This window comes from Trachypithecus francoisi, unplaced genomic scaffold (assembly GCF_009764315.1).
Source record: "Trachypithecus francoisi isolate TF-2019V2 unplaced genomic scaffold, Tfra_2.0 Lachesis_group8, whole genome shotgun sequence".
In the NCBI taxonomy this organism is placed as follows: domain Eukaryota; kingdom Metazoa; phylum Chordata; class Mammalia; order Primates; family Cercopithecidae; genus Trachypithecus; species Trachypithecus francoisi.
The window spans coordinates 55472548-55489614 of record NW_022681473.1 but is presented as its reverse complement, the minus strand read 5'-3'; the positions used below and the strand labels follow the sequence as shown (position 1 = coordinate 55489614).

Genomic DNA, 17067 nt, shown 5'->3' with positions numbered 1-17067 from the left:
CATTTTATGGGGATGAGAGGAAAAGTCTAAGATTCTGTGACTCCATTGTGAGACAGTGGGACTTCACAGTTGAGATATCTGGGGCCAGGTGCTTTCCCATGCCTGTAATCCCAGCACTTTGGGAAGCCCAGGTGGGAGGACTGCTTCAGGCCAGGAGTTCAAGGCCAGCCTGGGCAACACAGTAAGACTCTGTCCCAAAAAATATTTTAAAAATTGAGCTGGGAGTGGTGGCACACACCTGTAGTCTTAGTTCCTTGGGAGCTTGAGGCAGGAGGATTACTCAAGCCCAGGAGTTGGAGGCTGCAGTTAGTTAGCTATGATAGTTCCACTGTACTCCAGCCTGGGCAACAAAGTAAGACCCTGTCTTAAAAAAAAAAAAAAAATTCTGGTCTGGAATTTCCTCTGCAGAGTGAAAGAATCTCACATAAACTTCCAGAGAACAAAGTGGATGACCTTATGGAGCTTAAAAGAACGAATACTTAGCCTTTCTCGATTTCCTCATGCCAGCAGCTACCTAGATATCACGATGTCTTATTCTCCAAAGCAGTATTTCAGAGGACAAGAGCAAAAATAATAGGACTTGGAGTTCCTTGGATCTGGAATCACTTCTCCTTAACTATCTATACTTCTGTGATTGATTGGTCTTTCTGCCTTGCAAATCTGGAGTATCATGGAGTACTCCCAGGGCTGACTCGTCATTTAGACATGCTCCCCTTACCTCCTAATGCTCCCAAACTTATCAATATACATGACATCAGCAATTATTATACTTCTTGTCCCACGAGGCTAAGTTCATCTGTCATCATGCTAGTAATAAATTTGACCATTCATTCAGAAGAGGGTAATTAAGAACAATTTGAACCATAATTAGTTGATTTAAAATATCAACTATCTAGAAAAATGCTTTCTGCTTTTAAGCTTGCATCAGTGCTCAGTTATAAAATCAATCTTACTAACCTCCTCGAGCAAAGCTATTGGATGGGTTTACATCCAAATGTCCTGGCACTACCTGCTTAAGCACAGTGGACATTCTTGAAGTCCTCCTTTCAGTCCCTAAAGTCAGCCAAAAAGAAAAACAAAAACCATGTTGTTTGGGTTAACATTACTCAAATGACAAAAAGTTATCTTCATGTGTAGCATGTTTAATTGCTGCCAAACATTGTACTTTTAAGTACCCAAAGCTTTATTAGAGATAACAAGGCAATGTTATTATTAATCAGAGATAACACACATATGCAAGATTATAGAGAGTTAGGTTTGGCAAGTGCAATCACAGAATTTAATGATAAATGGAGCAAGGCATGCATGGTGTTACTTTACAAGAAAAGCCACTTTCTGCTTATGTTGAGCTAATTCAAATAGCTGATTAAGCCAAAGAGACCAACTTCTCAAGTCACATGCTCCTGTGTCTAACACATTAGGGTTACCTCTACATGAACCCTTTGGGGTTCCATCACATGATAACTGAAACAGAATATTAGTACAAGTCTTAATGGCTTCATCCAAATCTCGTGAAAACAAACTGTACTGAAAATCATAAAGGTTGTAGATATTTTGGGAATTTCAAACTTACAAATGATGATTTTAATAAACACACATTTAACAAACATGTTCCACTTACATATTCCATGTCATAATAATATTTTAAAGTCTATGAAAGAGAAATATGGGAATTAAGGGTGACTTTATTTATATTCCCCACTTCCTCTCCAATTACTCTTTTGAAAAGGAAAAAACTGAGCTGGGTGGCTCACACCTGTAATCCCAGTACTTTGGGAGGTTGAGGCGGGAAGACTGCTTGAGCCCAGGAGTTAGATAACAGACTGGGCAACACAGTGAGACCCCATCTCTAAAAAATAAAAAAAAGAAAAAACTGAATCTCTAAAATTAGTTACTATTTACTAGACATTAATAGTAGTAGATTTTTAAGTAAAAGGAGTTAAACTTATAATCCTTCCGGGTAAAACTTTTAAGAAGTCTTGGTGAAGGAATAGTACAAATAACAAACAACAGTACAAATAACCCTGGGAACAGAACTGACCTTTCATTAGAAGCTGTCAAGAAGAAAAGGATTATCAAGTCTTACCTGGAGATAGAGCAAAGGCTGGTCTGACAGTAAGAGTGCTGTTGCCTCTGAGTTTCTGATGGACAGAAACAGCATTCAGTAAGGCTTGCAAGTATTTCTCTTGTTCTATGCTACTGGAAGATTCTAAAGAGGAGGTAGGAGCTATAAAAGGAAAATATATTGAATAAAATAAACTGTCTCTGTATTAACAAAACAAGTTATCTATCTATCTATCTATGCTTATTTTTCTCTATATAGTCTACAAGTTACCACACCCAAATATAGAAACCAGCCCCACTTAGATTGCCAGTATATTAAATGGCTAATCCTCCATTGTAATGCTGGTTTTACCATACCTACTTCTTGATTGCCTCATTATCCTTCCAGAAAGAGCCCAGGTCTGGAAAACCAGCACAGGGCTATCCTTCCAAGCATAGATTGGCCTTGAAAGCACAGGGCATAGCTTCTCATTATCCAAGCAACTTAAAATGAAGATTTACAAACAACAACTCCTTGATGATATCCCCCAACCATCCTTACCAGGTTATTGTTTGGGAGTGGGTTCCTTTGACATCCCAGAATGGGTAGAGTTAAGAACTTTCCAATATCAGTAATTTTATTTCAATAATTTGCCACATAGTCCCACCAGGGGACATGAGCCTATAAGGATTTGTAGAGGGAAGAGTGGAAGAACATGGGGAGAAGACACGAGCACCTACTGCCAATCCCTGGTCCGTCTAAACGAGGAGCAAAAAGTATACACAATTGTGAGAGCAATTCTGGGTTGATGGGCATATGAGCCTGGTTTGGGTGAAACAAAACAGAATCACTGAAATTGGCCCAGACATTTTAAAAGAGGAATAGGGGATGGACTCACTACAAGGACAACAGATACTCATAAATTTTCTTACAACCTGAACAGAAAATAATTAGCATTATTATATTTTATCAACTTTAATATGTCATCAATTCTAAGATGCACTGTTATTTTATTGTCTAAGAATAAACATTGCTTATCAATAAAAAACACTGCCATTTAAACTATGACACTATTCTTTCTGATCACATCAACTGTAAGATGCATTGCAATTTCAAAGGTATTAGTTGTCGGCAGGGTGCGGTGGCTCCCAGCACTTTGGGAGGCCGAGGCGGGCAGATCACCTGAGGTCAGGAGTTCGATACCAGCCTGACAAACATGGTGAAACCCTGTCTCTACTAAAAATATAAAAATTAGCCAGGCGTAGTGGTGGGCGCCTATAATCCCAGCTACTTGGGAGGCTGAGGTGGGAGAATCGCTTTAACCTGGGAGGCGGAGGTTGCAGTGAGCCAAGATTGTGCCATCGCACTCTAGCTTGGGCGACAGAGCGAGACTCTGTCTCAAAACAAAAACAAAACAAACAAAAAAACAAAACAAACAAAAAAAGATATTAGTTGTGAGTAAAGGTGTGAGTTGAATATGAAATACAGTAAATTTAAATTAAATTAAAAAAATCAGGCCGGGCGCGGTGGCTCAAGCCTGTAATCCCAGCACTTTGGGAGGCCGAGATGGGCGATCACGAGGTCAGGAGATCGAGACCATCCTGGCTAATACGGTGAAACCCCGTCTCTACTAAAAATTACAAAAAACTAGCCGGGCGACGAGGCGGGCGCCTGTAGTCCCAGCTACTCGGGAGGCTGAGACAGGAGAATGGCGTGAACCCGGGAGGCGGAGCTTGCAGTGAGCTGAGAGCCGGCCACTGCACTCCAGCCTGGGTGGCAGAGCAAGACTCCGTCTCAAAAAAAAAAAAAAAAAAAAAAAAAAAAAAAAAAAAAAAATCAGCAACAAGTGGAATAAGTTTCAATTGTTTTCCAACTAAAAGCTTAGTGATTCACTTATCGGTGCTCCTAATATCATTCACTCATTTTACATAACTTACATATGCTTGTGTTCTATTTTATTATTATTTTATTTCATTTTTTTGAGACAGGGTCTCATTCTTTCAGGCTGGAGTGCAGTGGTACAACTGTGGCTCACTATAGCCTTTACCTCATGGGCTCAAACAATTCTCCCACCTCGGCCTCTGGAATAGCTGGGACTCAGGTGCATGCCACCATGCCTGGCTAATTTTTGTACTTTTTTGTAGATATGGGGTTTTGCCATGTTGCCCAGGCTGGTCTTGAACTCCTGGGCACAAGCAATCCTCCCACCTTGGCCTTCCAAGTAGCTGGGACTACAGGCATGAGCCATTGCACCTGGCCCCTTCTTATGTTCTAATATACCCACCAGGTGGCTGGGGGGTACACAGTGTTTCACAGGAGAAACAGTAAAAAGTCAATTGCCTTCCATTACACCAATAGTGAGACTCCAAGGCAGGTGGAAGGCTGCCCTCAGTCAACCTAATGATCAAAACATTGGCTGACTTTCAAAAAGCACATGGTTGTACCTGATGAATCAGATTCTGAGTTTACTTCATTTCCAAAGGTGGAAGAATGCAGCCATCCCTAAATTGGATCTGATATCTTAGTGGCCCACTGTTTCATTTTTTTTGAGTATCTATTATGAGGCAGAAGCTGTGAGAAAGGTCAGCAAAACACAGCTCCTGACTTCAAGACCTCAGACATGGTACTCACAAGTATCCTCAGAATACGGGGCAGCTGTACATATTATTTCGCTAGCTTCCTAAAAACCTCTTTGCTTGAAAGCCCCTGAAGCAGCATTTGCAGTCGTTAGTTTGTGCATATGACTTGTAAGTATGAGGATGGATATCTCATATCATATGGCACAGAATCTCGTCTTGCCTCTGAAGTTGTTAAATGTATTTGGATGCTTCCCAGAAGAAAAAAGATTGGTATAACCTAGTTTCCATCTGTGGATACTCTGGTTTGCTGGAATGAAAATTGCCTAGGACCAAAGACTTTATTATATTAATTTCTATTAAAATCCAAGTACAGACCAGACATATTAAGATGTCAAATTCAATGTGGAGCCTCACACTACCTAGTATAGTTCTTGTTTAAGCTGTACATGTTGTATGTAGCAAAATGGAAAAGTTCGTGTGTGAGACAAGACTTGATGAAAAGGTTCCATTCCCAGATTTTACTTCCTTTATTTTTAGTAATACCCTTATGTGAACGGGTGGTAATTGTGTTATAGACAGATGCTTACCGGCCTGAGGGGAGTTTTGAGATTTGAAAAGACCAACGACTCCCTTCCCATGGAATCCTCCAGATCGGAGGAGCAGAGTACCACTTCTTGAGTTCTTCCAACACACAACAGGCAGGCGATTGTGTCGATAGCAGCGAGCCACTCTCGGTAAACTACTGTCCTGTACAGCTTGAGGTACAACTAAAAGGCCAGGATAGCTTCAGAGACATAGAAGGGAGAAGAGAATGATTGGGGGAAGGAGCAGAGGGGAAGAGAAGGGGAAAGAAATGAGAGAAGAGGGAGAGAGAGAATATAAGAAATTGAATATTAATATCATAGTAATTTTCTAAGATTCAGAAACATATTAGTTGAAGGGTAAGATATATTTATTTTCTTTTTTAATTTAATTTTTTTTTTGTAGAGACAGGGTCTCACTTTGTTGTCCAGGCTGGTCTCAAATTTTTGGGCTCAAGCGATCCTCCTTCCTCAGCCTCCCAAAGTGCTGGGATTATGGGCATGAGCCACTGTGCCTGGTCAACATATTTCAAATATGGAACTTAGTTTCAACTCCTGAATTCTTCAGGGATTGAGAAGAAAATCCCTAGATGGTGAAAATAGCTAACTCATCCACTGATCTGTGGTCTTTTTTGGAAAAAGCCCCTTTCACTGATATTGCAGACTTCTGCTGAATAAATTTAGAAAATAAAAATATTATGTAGAATTCTTTAAAAGGCCTCTGTTGAACTTGCCTTATACATTACTTTTCCACAACTTGAAATAAAGATTGTAAGATTACCAGATTAATGTCAACCTCATGAGAATGACAAGTCAAACTGTCAACAATTCACAGATCACTGAGATGACATCAGAGAATAGAGCATGCCAATATTACACTGCCTGAGATGGTGAAAGGCTAAAAACCAAAACCAAATTATTTTTGGCATGAGAACAATATGTTCAAATGTCAAATGAGTTTAAATAGTTAATAACACTACATGTTGATACTTCAAAATATTAGCTTATAAAGTTACAGGATATGATGCTGGGAAAATAACATTTAAGAATACATACAGATTAATAAATGCAAGAAGATAGGCAGGTTTCAGAGTCATTTCCTTTTTTAGTTTACTTAGAAATACTACACTAAGGCCGGGCGCGGTGGCTCAAGCCTGTAATCCCAGCACTTTGGGAGGCCGAGGCGGGCGGATCACGAGGTCAGGAGATCGAGACCATCCTGGCTAACACGGTGAAACCCCGTCTCTACTAAAAAATACAAAAAACTAGCCGGGCGAGGTGGCGGGCGCCTGTAGTCCCAGCTACTCGGGAGGCTGAGGCAGGAGAATGGCGTGAACCCGGGAGGCGGAGCTTGCAGTGAGCTGAGATCCGGCCACTGCACTCCAGCCCCGGCGACAGAGTGAGACTCCGTCTAAAAAAAAAAAAAAAAAAAAAAAAAGAAATACTACACTAAACAGATTTTATATTTATAACCTCCTAACCACTAAGCCTATATCTTTTTTTTGGTGATTTTTTTTTTTTTTTTTCAGATGTAGTCTTGCTCTGTCACCCAGGCTGGAGTGCGTTGGCGTGATCTCGGCTCACTGCAAGCTCCACCTCCCGGGTTCGCCATTCTCCTGCCTCAGCCTCCCGAATAGCTGGGACTACAGGCACCTGCAACCACACCCGGCTAATTTTTTTTATTTTTAGTAGAGACGGGGTTTCACCGTGTTGACCAGGATGGTCTCGATCTCCTGACCTCATGATCAGCCCGCCCCAGCCTCCCAAAGTGCTGGGATTACAAGCATGAGCCACCACGCCCGGCTGGTGATTTTTAAATTTTGGTAAAATATACGTAACATAAAATTTACCATGCTATCCTTTTTTTGAGACGGAATTTCACTCTGTCGCCCAGGCTGGAGTGCAATGGCACGATTTCGGCTCACTGCAACCTCTGCCTCCAGGGTTCAAGCAATTCTCCTGCCTCAGCCTCCCGAGTAGCTGCGATTACATCTGGCTAATTTTGTATTTTCAGCAGAGACGTTTCTCCATGTTGGTCAGGCTGGTCTCGAACTCCCAACCTCAGGTGATCCACATGCCTCGGCCTCCCAAAGTGCTGGGATTACAGGCGTGAGCCACTGCGCCCGGCCCATGGTATCCTTATTTATTTATTTTATTTTTTATTTATTTTTTGAGACAGAGTTTCGCTCTTTATGCCTAGGCTGGAGTGCAGTGGTGCGATCTCGGCTCACTGCAACCTCCGCCTCCCGGGTTCAGGCAATTCTCCTGCCTCAGCCTTCCGAGTAGCCGGGATTACAGATATGTGCCACCGAACCCGGCTAATTTTGTATTTTTGGTAGAGATGGGGTTTCTCCATGTTGGTCAGGCTGGTCTCGGACTCCCGACCTTAGGTGCTCCGCCCACCTTGGCCTCCCGAAGTGTTGGGATTCATGCTATCCTTTTTTATGTGTACAAACCAGTGGCATTTAGTACATTCCCAATGTTGTGCAACAACCACCACTATCCATTTCCAGAACTTCTTATCCCTTATCTTGATAAGAACCAGTGCTGAGAGGAGGGAGAGGAAATCAGTTTATGGTCACATAAATCATAACCTTCAACTACTTTACTGAATGCCAAATTAACTTTCCATACTTAACCAATGATACCTTATAAGCATTTGGAAAGCCTAGGGCTTTGGTGCTCTAGGAAGTTGTGACCTGAATTTTTCTAATACCACAAACTGATGAAAAGACCAAGCTACAGACATAGTCACTCATGAAGACTGAAAAGGCAGTTCCATGATTAGGACCCTCTATCTCCACCTGAATATCAGTTTTTCCCAACTTGTTTCAAGATACAGTGTGTATTAGATAAGGGAGTAATGTTTAATGGCTCCAGGAGCTACTTCAATAACTGGTAAAGAAGGAGCACACTCCTTCACTCCCTGCCCCCTGTAGTGGGCCATCTCCTTGCACTTTGAATGAACACTACACACAGACCATATTCTGTTACATACAAGATCTACGACTCTCTCCTGCTTCCTGACACGGGCTTGCATGACAGCTGGATAGCCCCTAGTGCTGGGGCAAATAGTGTGAAGCCTAAAGACCAATAGAAGCTACTCTCAGTACCAGTCTCATTTCATAATGAAAGATATCAATTTCCCATCCTAACCCACTACTCAGAGCCTTCAGCTCTGGGCTCTACAGTTAACTCTCAAGTGGTAGACTAGGCTTCAGAAGCTGTTGTGGAAACGTTTTAATTCAAGCATAATTCACATACAAATGCTCAAAATCTAGGTGATATCACTACCACCTCGGTCAAGAAATGGACCACTACAAGCATCCAAGATCTAGTATTTCCTCCCAGTCACTATTTCTTCCTCCTTCTTAAAGATTACCACTATCCTGCCTGGCACGGTGGCTTACACCTGTAATCCCAGCACTTGGGAGGCTGAGCTGGGAGGATTGCTTGAGCCTAGGAGTTCGAGACCAGCCTGGGCAACATAGTGAGACCTCTTCTCTACAAAAATTAATAAAATAAAAAGAAAATTAGCCAGATTTGGTGGCATGCGCCTAGTCCCAGCTACTTAGAAGGCTGAAATGGAAGGATCGCCTGAGCCAGGGAGGTTGAGGCTGCAGTGAATTGGAATCGCATCACTGCACTCCAGCCTGGGAGACAGAGCAAGACTGTGTCTCAAAAAAAAAAAAAAAAAAGATTACTACTATCCTGAATGCTAACAATGTGGATGAGTTTCGCTTCTTTTTGAATTCTAGATAAAGGGAATCAACAGAGTTTATTCTTTCATGTTTGGCTTCTTTGGCTCAATATTATGTTTATGAGATCCATGCGTGTTATTGTACTCACGTGTAGTTTGTTCATTTTCATTACTGTATAGTATTTCACTGTGTGAGTATAATACCATTTATTTACTCTCTTGTTGATTTTGAGTAGTTTCTAGTTTTTTTAATTATTAAGAATGTTGCCATGAACATTCTTGTAGATGTCTTTTGGGAGCACATATGTATTTCTGTTAGAAATTCTACTCCACCTAAGAGGAGAATTTCTAGGTAATAGGTTATGAATATGTTCAGTAGATGTTTAAATGTTTAGATAGCATTAGACAACTTTCCAAAGTTATTAACCAATTTACAGTCCTTTTTACTCTCTTGATGATATCTCCTGATATACAGAAGTTCTACATTTATTAATTTTTTACTTTATAGATAATGTTTTTCCCATCCCAAGAAATCTTTCCCTATACTTCAAGGTCATGAAGACGTTCTCTTATCTTCTAGAAGCTTTATTGTTTTAAGTTTGTTTTAACCTTAATAACAAACCTATTGTTTTAACCTTTTACATATAGATCTATATGTCAATGGGAATTAACTTTTGTATATGGTATAAGGTAGAGGTCAAGATTAATTTTTCCCAGCATCCTTTATTGAAAAAAACATCTTCTATCCACTGCTCTTGTGTTTTTTTTTTTTTTTTTGAGGCGGAGTCTCGCTCTGTCGCCGGGACTGGAGTGCAGTGGCCAGATCTCAGCTCACTGCAAGCTCCGCCTCCCGGGTTCACGCCATTCTCCTGCCTCAGCCTCCCGAGTAGCTGGGACTACAGGCGCCCGCCACCTCGCCCGGCTAGTTTTTTGTATTTTTTAGTAGAGACGGGGTTTCACCGTGTTAGCCAGGATGGTCTCGATCTCCTGACCTCGTGATCCGCCCGTCTCGGCCTCCCAAAGTGCTGGGATTATAGGCTTGAGCCACCGCGCCCGGCCTCTTGTGTTATTTTTATCTTAAATCAAGTATCCACATATGTTGGGGTATTTCTGTTTTATATTCCCTATTTTGCTCCACTGGTCAATTTGTTCATTCTTGTGTCAATCCTATACTGTCTTAATTACCGTAGCTTTATAAAAAGTCTTGACATCCTATAGTATTATTCTGTAATACTTGGCTACTCTTTGTCTTCTGCATTTTTATGTAACTCTTAGAATTTACCTTTTCAGTTTCCATTAACATTTTGCTGAGATTGGGACTCTGTTGATTCTATAGAACAATTTCAGTTTTAGAATACTGAATATTCTAATCTAAGAATCTGAAATGTCTACTTATTTAGCTCTTCAATGATCTTCAATATTGTTTTAAATATTCCATGTAGAGGTCTTGCACAGATTATTAGATTCATCCCTCAGTAATGTTTTCTAGCGCTACTGTAAATAGTGGGAATAGTACCAAAACAGCACCACTTTTTGAAAATTTCATTTTGTAATAATGTTTTTAGTATATATACGACTAATTATTGTAAATGACTTTGTACTAGTGACCTTATCAGTGACCCTGTACTAAGTCCACTTAATACTTTTAAAAGTTTATGGGTAGATTCCTTCAGATTTTCTACATGTGCATTTTGGTTATCTGTGAGTAATGGCAGTTTTATTTCTTTCTTTTCAATCTTTATACCTTTTATTACTTTTCTAGTCTCTCTGCACTACCTAAGACCTCTAGTACAACACTGAATAGAAGTGGTGATAATGGGCATCCTTGTCCGAATTTCAGAGAAAAAGCTCTTAATATTTTATTTATTTTTAAGATAAGTAATTTCCTTGTAGGATTTTTAAGACAGAAGATTAAGGAGCTACCCACTGTTCCACTGCAGACGCCTCTGAGGCCTTCGGGGCACTACTCATGGGGAGCTCATTCTTACTCTATTTTGCTGAGAGCTTTTTTCTAAAAGTCATAAATGTGACAAAAAATACAGAATTTACATACATAAATTCACATAAATAAAACTCATAAGTGTACTTTGCATTTCCAAAATGCTTTTCTTTATATAATAAACTTCTTTTTAATTCTGTTAATGTGGTAAATTACACTGACTGATTTTCAGATATCAAACCAGTACTCTATTCTTATAATAAACTCCATTTGGTCTTAATGAATTACTGTGTGTAAAATAAACCTTTTGTCATTATGAACCATCCTTTCTTATTGCTTTTAAAGTCTACTTTGATATTCATATAGTGACAACAACTTTTTTTAAAGTTAGTTTTGTGTAGTATATTTTTTCTATCCTTTTACTTTCTACCTTTTTACATACTTGTATACTAGATTTGTCCTTTAAAAGCAGCAGAAAGTTTTTTTTTTTTTTTTTTTTTGAGACAGAGTGTTGCTCTGTCACCAGGCTGGAGTGCAGTGGCATGATCTCGGCTCACTGTAACCTCCGCCTCCAGGGTTCAAGTGATTCTCCTGCCTCAGCCTCCCAAGTAGCTGGGACTACAGGTGTGCACCACCATGCCCAGCTAATTTTTGTATTTTTAGTAGCTACATGTTGGCCAGGATGGTCTCGATCTCTTGACCTTGTGATCCACCCGTCTTGGCCTCCCAAAGTGCTGGGATCACAGGCATGAGCCGCTGCGCCCACTTTTTTTTTTTTTTTTAAAGCAAACCCCGATCTCTTTCTTTGAATTGGAACATTTAGTCAATTAATAATTAATGCAATTATGGATATATTTGAATTTAAATCTACCATCTTAGTACTTGTTATTTATTCCATTTGGTCTATGTCCCCTTTTTTTTTTCCTTTCTTGCCTTCTTCTGGATTATTTTTTATTCCATTTCCTTCCTGCTAAAACTTAATGGATATATATTACTTTTTACCACCATAAATGCTTTATAAACAGTGTTCTAATAAGTCATCTACTAAAATTTTATTTTACTTCTGACAGATTGGAATGATAAATGGGTCTGTTTTCTCAATGGCTGGCATAATTTTGATAGCAAACTTTCCAAACAGCAGGATATCACACCCCAACAACATGACTTATCTTCAGAGAACATTTAGTTAGAATGACAGAGAATTCCAGAAAAATTACTGCATACTCAGAGTCCCAATTTTTCAGAACTTCATTCAAAATGTTTATTTGGCCACAATCTCAAAACTATATTCCCAACTTGTTTCTCAAGTTTCATATTAATATTTGTAAACTTAAATTGTCATTTAAAATGACATATCAATCTTTAAGAGCAACAGGGTTGAAACCAACAGTAACATTAAGACAACTTTCTAAAATATGTACAAAGCTTACAATTTACAAAGTGCTTTCAGAGCTGTTTAAGCAGGGATTTATAAATGCAAAGAAAACAACTAACCTAGAGATGAAAATGACTAAACTTGTGAATGGTGAAAACGTAATTTTAGAAAATATATATTTACATATAGTAAAGCATGGAATAAGGCTCAAAATATTTGAAAAACAGTGAGAGATGACAAGAACAGGAAAAAGAAAATGTCTCTTTATTTACATCCTTTAAGTAATATTCCCTTGAAAACATTCCAGTTAGACGGCATAAGAAACCCTTGCCTACACCTGGGTCAGCAAATTATAGCCTATGGGCCACAAATGGCCATGCCCACTCATTTCCTTACTCTCTGTGGCTGCTTTTGCGGCACAGCTGAATAGTTGCAACAAGAGACTCTATGGCTCATAAACTGAAAATATTTACCAACTGACCCTTTATAGAAAGAGTTTGTGGCTCCCCAGTCTACAAAAGACTTTCATGTCTTCTATTGGCCCGGGAAAATCCTGTTCTTCAAGTTATCTTTAGTCATGCTAGAAAAGAAGCAAACTGGGAAGAGAGAGACAAGAGAAATTCATAGAGGGGTGAGTAGTTTACCTTTCACCTTCTTACCTACTGGAGGTACTTTCAGTAAGGTAATTGTTCCAGAAATGCCAATGAGATGCTTGGTCATATCCTGGAAACCCTGTTCTTATTTTCAGGCATTTTTATCTATCTCAGGGCTATGGATGCAAATGGCCTATTAAAGATTCAAATCAGAAGAAAGGAAAGAAGACCTCTTTTTGGAGCCCACTGACACACTTACCTCCGGCAGAGTGAATACATCCTGTTGGAGGCAGTAATTCGAAAATACTCGGGTCTTGAACGGGAAGAGCTGCCACTTATGGTTCCTAAACCTAAACGCTGATAGTCTCTGAAACAAGCCTTTTCTACCAACTGTTCCATTGTAGACTTCTCGGAGGCCTTCAGGGTGGTACTTGTGGGGAGCTCACTCTCATCTGAAACTGGGATGGTAGAGATAGATATTGAAGAAATGATTAGCTCAAAGCACAGGATTAAAAACTTCCTTTTGGGCTGGGCATGGTGGCTCACACCTGTAATCCCAGCACTTTGGGAGGCTGAGGTGGGCGGATCACGAGGTCAGGAGTTCGAGACCAGCCTGACCAACATGGTAAAATCTCATCTCTACTAAAACTACAAAAAATTAGCCTGGTGTGGTGGCAGTCACCTGTAATCCCAGCTACTCGGGAGGCTGAGGCAGGAGAATCACTGGAACCCGGGAGGCGGAGGTTGCAGTGAGCTGAGACTGTGCCACAGCACTCCAGCCTGGGCAACCGAGCAAGACTCTGTCTCAAAAACAAACAAACAAACAAACAAACAAACCAAAAAACCCCAAAAAATCCCACTTCCTTTTAAAGAAGACCCTTACACCAAGACAGGTTTATATTAGGATGACAAGTATTATGTATATCACAAATTAAATCATATAACTTCTGTGAGGGATCACACTTAAATAAACATAAGTTAAAAGTGTAATGAATAGTCAAGAAATAAAATATCAGTAATTCAACTAAAAAATGTCAGGAAAATAATACCATTTAAATAATTTCTAAAAACAATATAATTTTGAATTCATTACCTACACTGTTCTGTTTCACGCAGGCTTGCTTATTGTCAAATTGTAGTGATTTCCATTTAGGATTCTATAAAAACACCCAAAGTTTGTCAGAGGCTAACCCATCAGTAAAATTTATCTTTCGTATAATCACTATACAAGCTCATCATCCAGATTTCAGTTTACTTTTCAGACCATAAACTTTTATTAGAAATTTCTGGATTAACCAGAAGTTCATTAGAGGGAAAAAGAACTGTATTTCCTCAGAGAGGCATAAAGAAGTTACACTTTTTTCCTGGAAATATTTTTGTTAGAGGATGTGGTGTACGTGGGAAACCCCCTCACAGTTTTACAATCACAGGTTACAGAATCCTTTACGATTTTAGATGTGGAAGAATTTACTCAATAATCAAATATTTTAGGGAGGCTTTTTTTTTTTTAAAGGACATTGCTAATTGGTACTGCATGTTCTAACTGAAAAAAACAAAAAAACAAAAAAACAAATTCCATGTTAAAAACTGTCCTAATTTACTTCCTTATTTATTTTGAAAGTAAGAGACATCAAATCAAGCTTTCAAAGTTTTTGAAAATGTACTCAAAGTACTAATGTGCAGGCAAAGATATGGCCCTCTTTCATTAAAATATATTTTAAAAAAGCAGAAAATCAACAGCTGTGTTTCAATTTGTGAACTTCAATTCATGTTTCAATTTGTGAACTTCACAATGCAATATAATCAGGTATCAATTCTGTGTTGGCCTTTTATTTTCAGAGGAGCAAAGAACATTATATAATTTTGTCTTTTAGTAGAATAATTATCATAGAATAATAAGTTTTGTTCCATGAAACATAAAAAAATTGAGTTAGAAGAGTCAATAGTGATGGGTAGCAACAATATTTTTATGGCTTGACATACGACTGTGAAAAGATCAGGGTTCCAACAAATGGTTATTTTAGTAATGTAATGGTGAGTATTTTCATTGCCCCCAGAGGCAAGCTTGTAGGTACACATTCTCACCCAGGGCATGCATACATACATATAAAACTACATAGGTTCTTTTTTTTTTTTTTTTGAGGCAGAGTCTTGTTCTGTCCGACCCAGGCTGGAGTGCAGTGGTGCCATCTCGGCTCACTGCAACCTTCTCCTCCCAAGTTCAAGCAATTCTCATGCCTCAGCCTCCTGAGCAGTTGGGACTACAGGTGCATGCCACCATGCCTGGCTAAAATTTTATTTTAGTAGAGACAGGGTTTTGCCATGTTGGCCAGGCTGGTCTTGAACTCCTGGCCTCAAGTGATCTGCCTGCCTTAGCCTCCCAAAGTGTTGGGATTATAGGCATGAGCCACTGGGCCCAGCCCACATAGCTTCTTTATCCCAGCAACTGAAAATGGAGACCTGTTAGCCAGTGCTTTCTCTAAAGATGAGGTTTCTTTTTAAAAATGTTGTTGTTAGTAGTAGTAGTTCTTACATAACCACTGGTGACTGATTCTAAGATCCTGAGGGAAAAAAAGGGTGTAATGGCATTCTGTCTCCCATTATATCAGCTTTTCTGTAGTGCTGATTCCATAGCCTATTTGATACCGGGTTAAGAATGGGAAACAGTCACTCAGACATTTTGCTACTAGCTTTCTGCCTCTATTTTTCCCACTCAGAGGTATTGTAGCTGTTCTTTCAAATATTTAGCAAGTATTTTTTCTTATGACCTAAGTATTCCTTCATCTTAGGTCCCCCATTTTGATTAAGAGCACCAACAATGTTCTTACCAAAAACTGAAATCTTCAACTTGAAATGTTCAATGTCCTTACCTTAAATTCTTATTCTAGAAGAATAAGATACAGGGGACTACCCTATACCTAAATTTCCCATGCAGTGAGGTTTCCTTCTTTCTTCCTTTAATGAGACCCACATAAAAATGACCAATTAGCTGTATGGATTTAGTAAAGAAGAAGTATAATTTAACAAAATATTACCTGAACAATGGAATACTGGGAAAATATTTTTCCCCCAGTTCTAAGAAGCTGGTAAGTGCTTCTATCTTCTCATGAGATCTAGGTTTTTGTGAATCAAAATTTAAGTGCAACTACATATTAGTCTCTTATTCATATAAGAAAGTTGAATAATGAAGGAAATTCAAGTTGTCACATACCAGATACATCATCATCTTCATTCCATCCAGGACGACTTACTCTTTCTTCCACAATTGTCCCTGTCCTCTTCTTCAGTAAATATTGCCGTCCAATTGTCATTTTCCCTGCCCTTTTGGCACCTTTCACAATTGTTTTTGAGAAGGTACTACAAGTCATGAAACCAAAGAGAATGTTAACTTAATATAAAAGCACTACTTGTATTGTTGATACCTACTTAGCTCAAATTGTTTCTTTTCCTTTCCCACAGCCACTACTGGTCCAGACTTTTGTTAAGCCTCTCCTTCTTTAGGTTATTTTTAATATGGCAGTAGACTAATTTCCCATAAAATCATTGTCATCGGGACACTGTCTTAGGCAAAACGTGCAGGAAAACGTAAAGTGAGATACAAACTACTTATCACCCCATATCTAAACTCCTTGGTTTGGCTTTTTGGGGAGGACTGCCCTGAACCCATTCTGGTTATCCCCATGCCACTGTCCCTACCACAGTTCCCACAAAGCATGCTTGTTGGAGTCCTCCTACATGGAAAGCTAGCCTGCCTGCTTCTCTACTTACTCAAATTCTCTTTCTACCAATTCCCAAGACTTTCTCTGAGATCATATGACCTTCATAGTTGGCAACACATTTGCTTATTTCTTTTTTTTTTTTTTTTTTTTTTTTTGAGACGGAGTCTCGCTCTGTCGCCCAGGCTGGAGTGCAGTGGCACAATCTCAGCTCACTGCAAGCTCCGCCTCCTGGGTTCACGCCATTCTCCTGCCTCAGCCTCCAGAGTAGCTGGGACTACAGGCGCCCGCCACCTCGCCCGGCTAGTTTTTTCTATTTTTTTAGTAGAGACGGGGTTTCACTGTGTTAGCCAGGATGGTCTCGATCTCCTGACCTCGTGATCCGCCCGTCTCGGCCTCCCAAAGTGCTGGGATTACAGGCTTGAGCCACCGCGCCCGGCCACATTTGCTTATTTCTTAACCGTTTTAAGTGTGTATATGTGATGTCCTGACTCTAATTAGCTGTAAACCTTAAGAAGCATAGAAAAATAATGTAATTCC

The 17067-nt window shown here is 39.6% G+C and overlaps 1 protein-coding gene across 4 annotated transcripts in view; it reads right to left on the bottom strand.

Moving 5' to 3' along the window:
• SBF2 (SET binding factor 2) overlaps window positions 1-17067 on the bottom strand; it is a 547644-nt gene that overhangs the window by 51147 nt on the left and 479430 nt on the right. For 2 of the 4 annotated variants that reach the window (XM_033206047.1, XM_033206048.1), the window contains 5 exons: window positions 16023-16168; window positions 13071-13269; window positions 5211-5407; window positions 2087-2227; window positions 958-1053 (listed from right to left, as the gene is read on the bottom strand). In XM_033206047.1, coding sequence (XP_033061938.1) covers window positions 958-1053; window positions 2087-2227; window positions 5211-5407; window positions 13071-13269; window positions 16023-16168 — 779 coding nt within the window. The remainder of the gene's footprint in view (window positions 1-957; window positions 1054-2086; window positions 2228-5210; window positions 5408-13070; window positions 13270-16022; window positions 16169-17067) is intronic. The other 2 variants (XM_033206049.1, XM_033206050.1) reach the window with 1 other exon arrangement.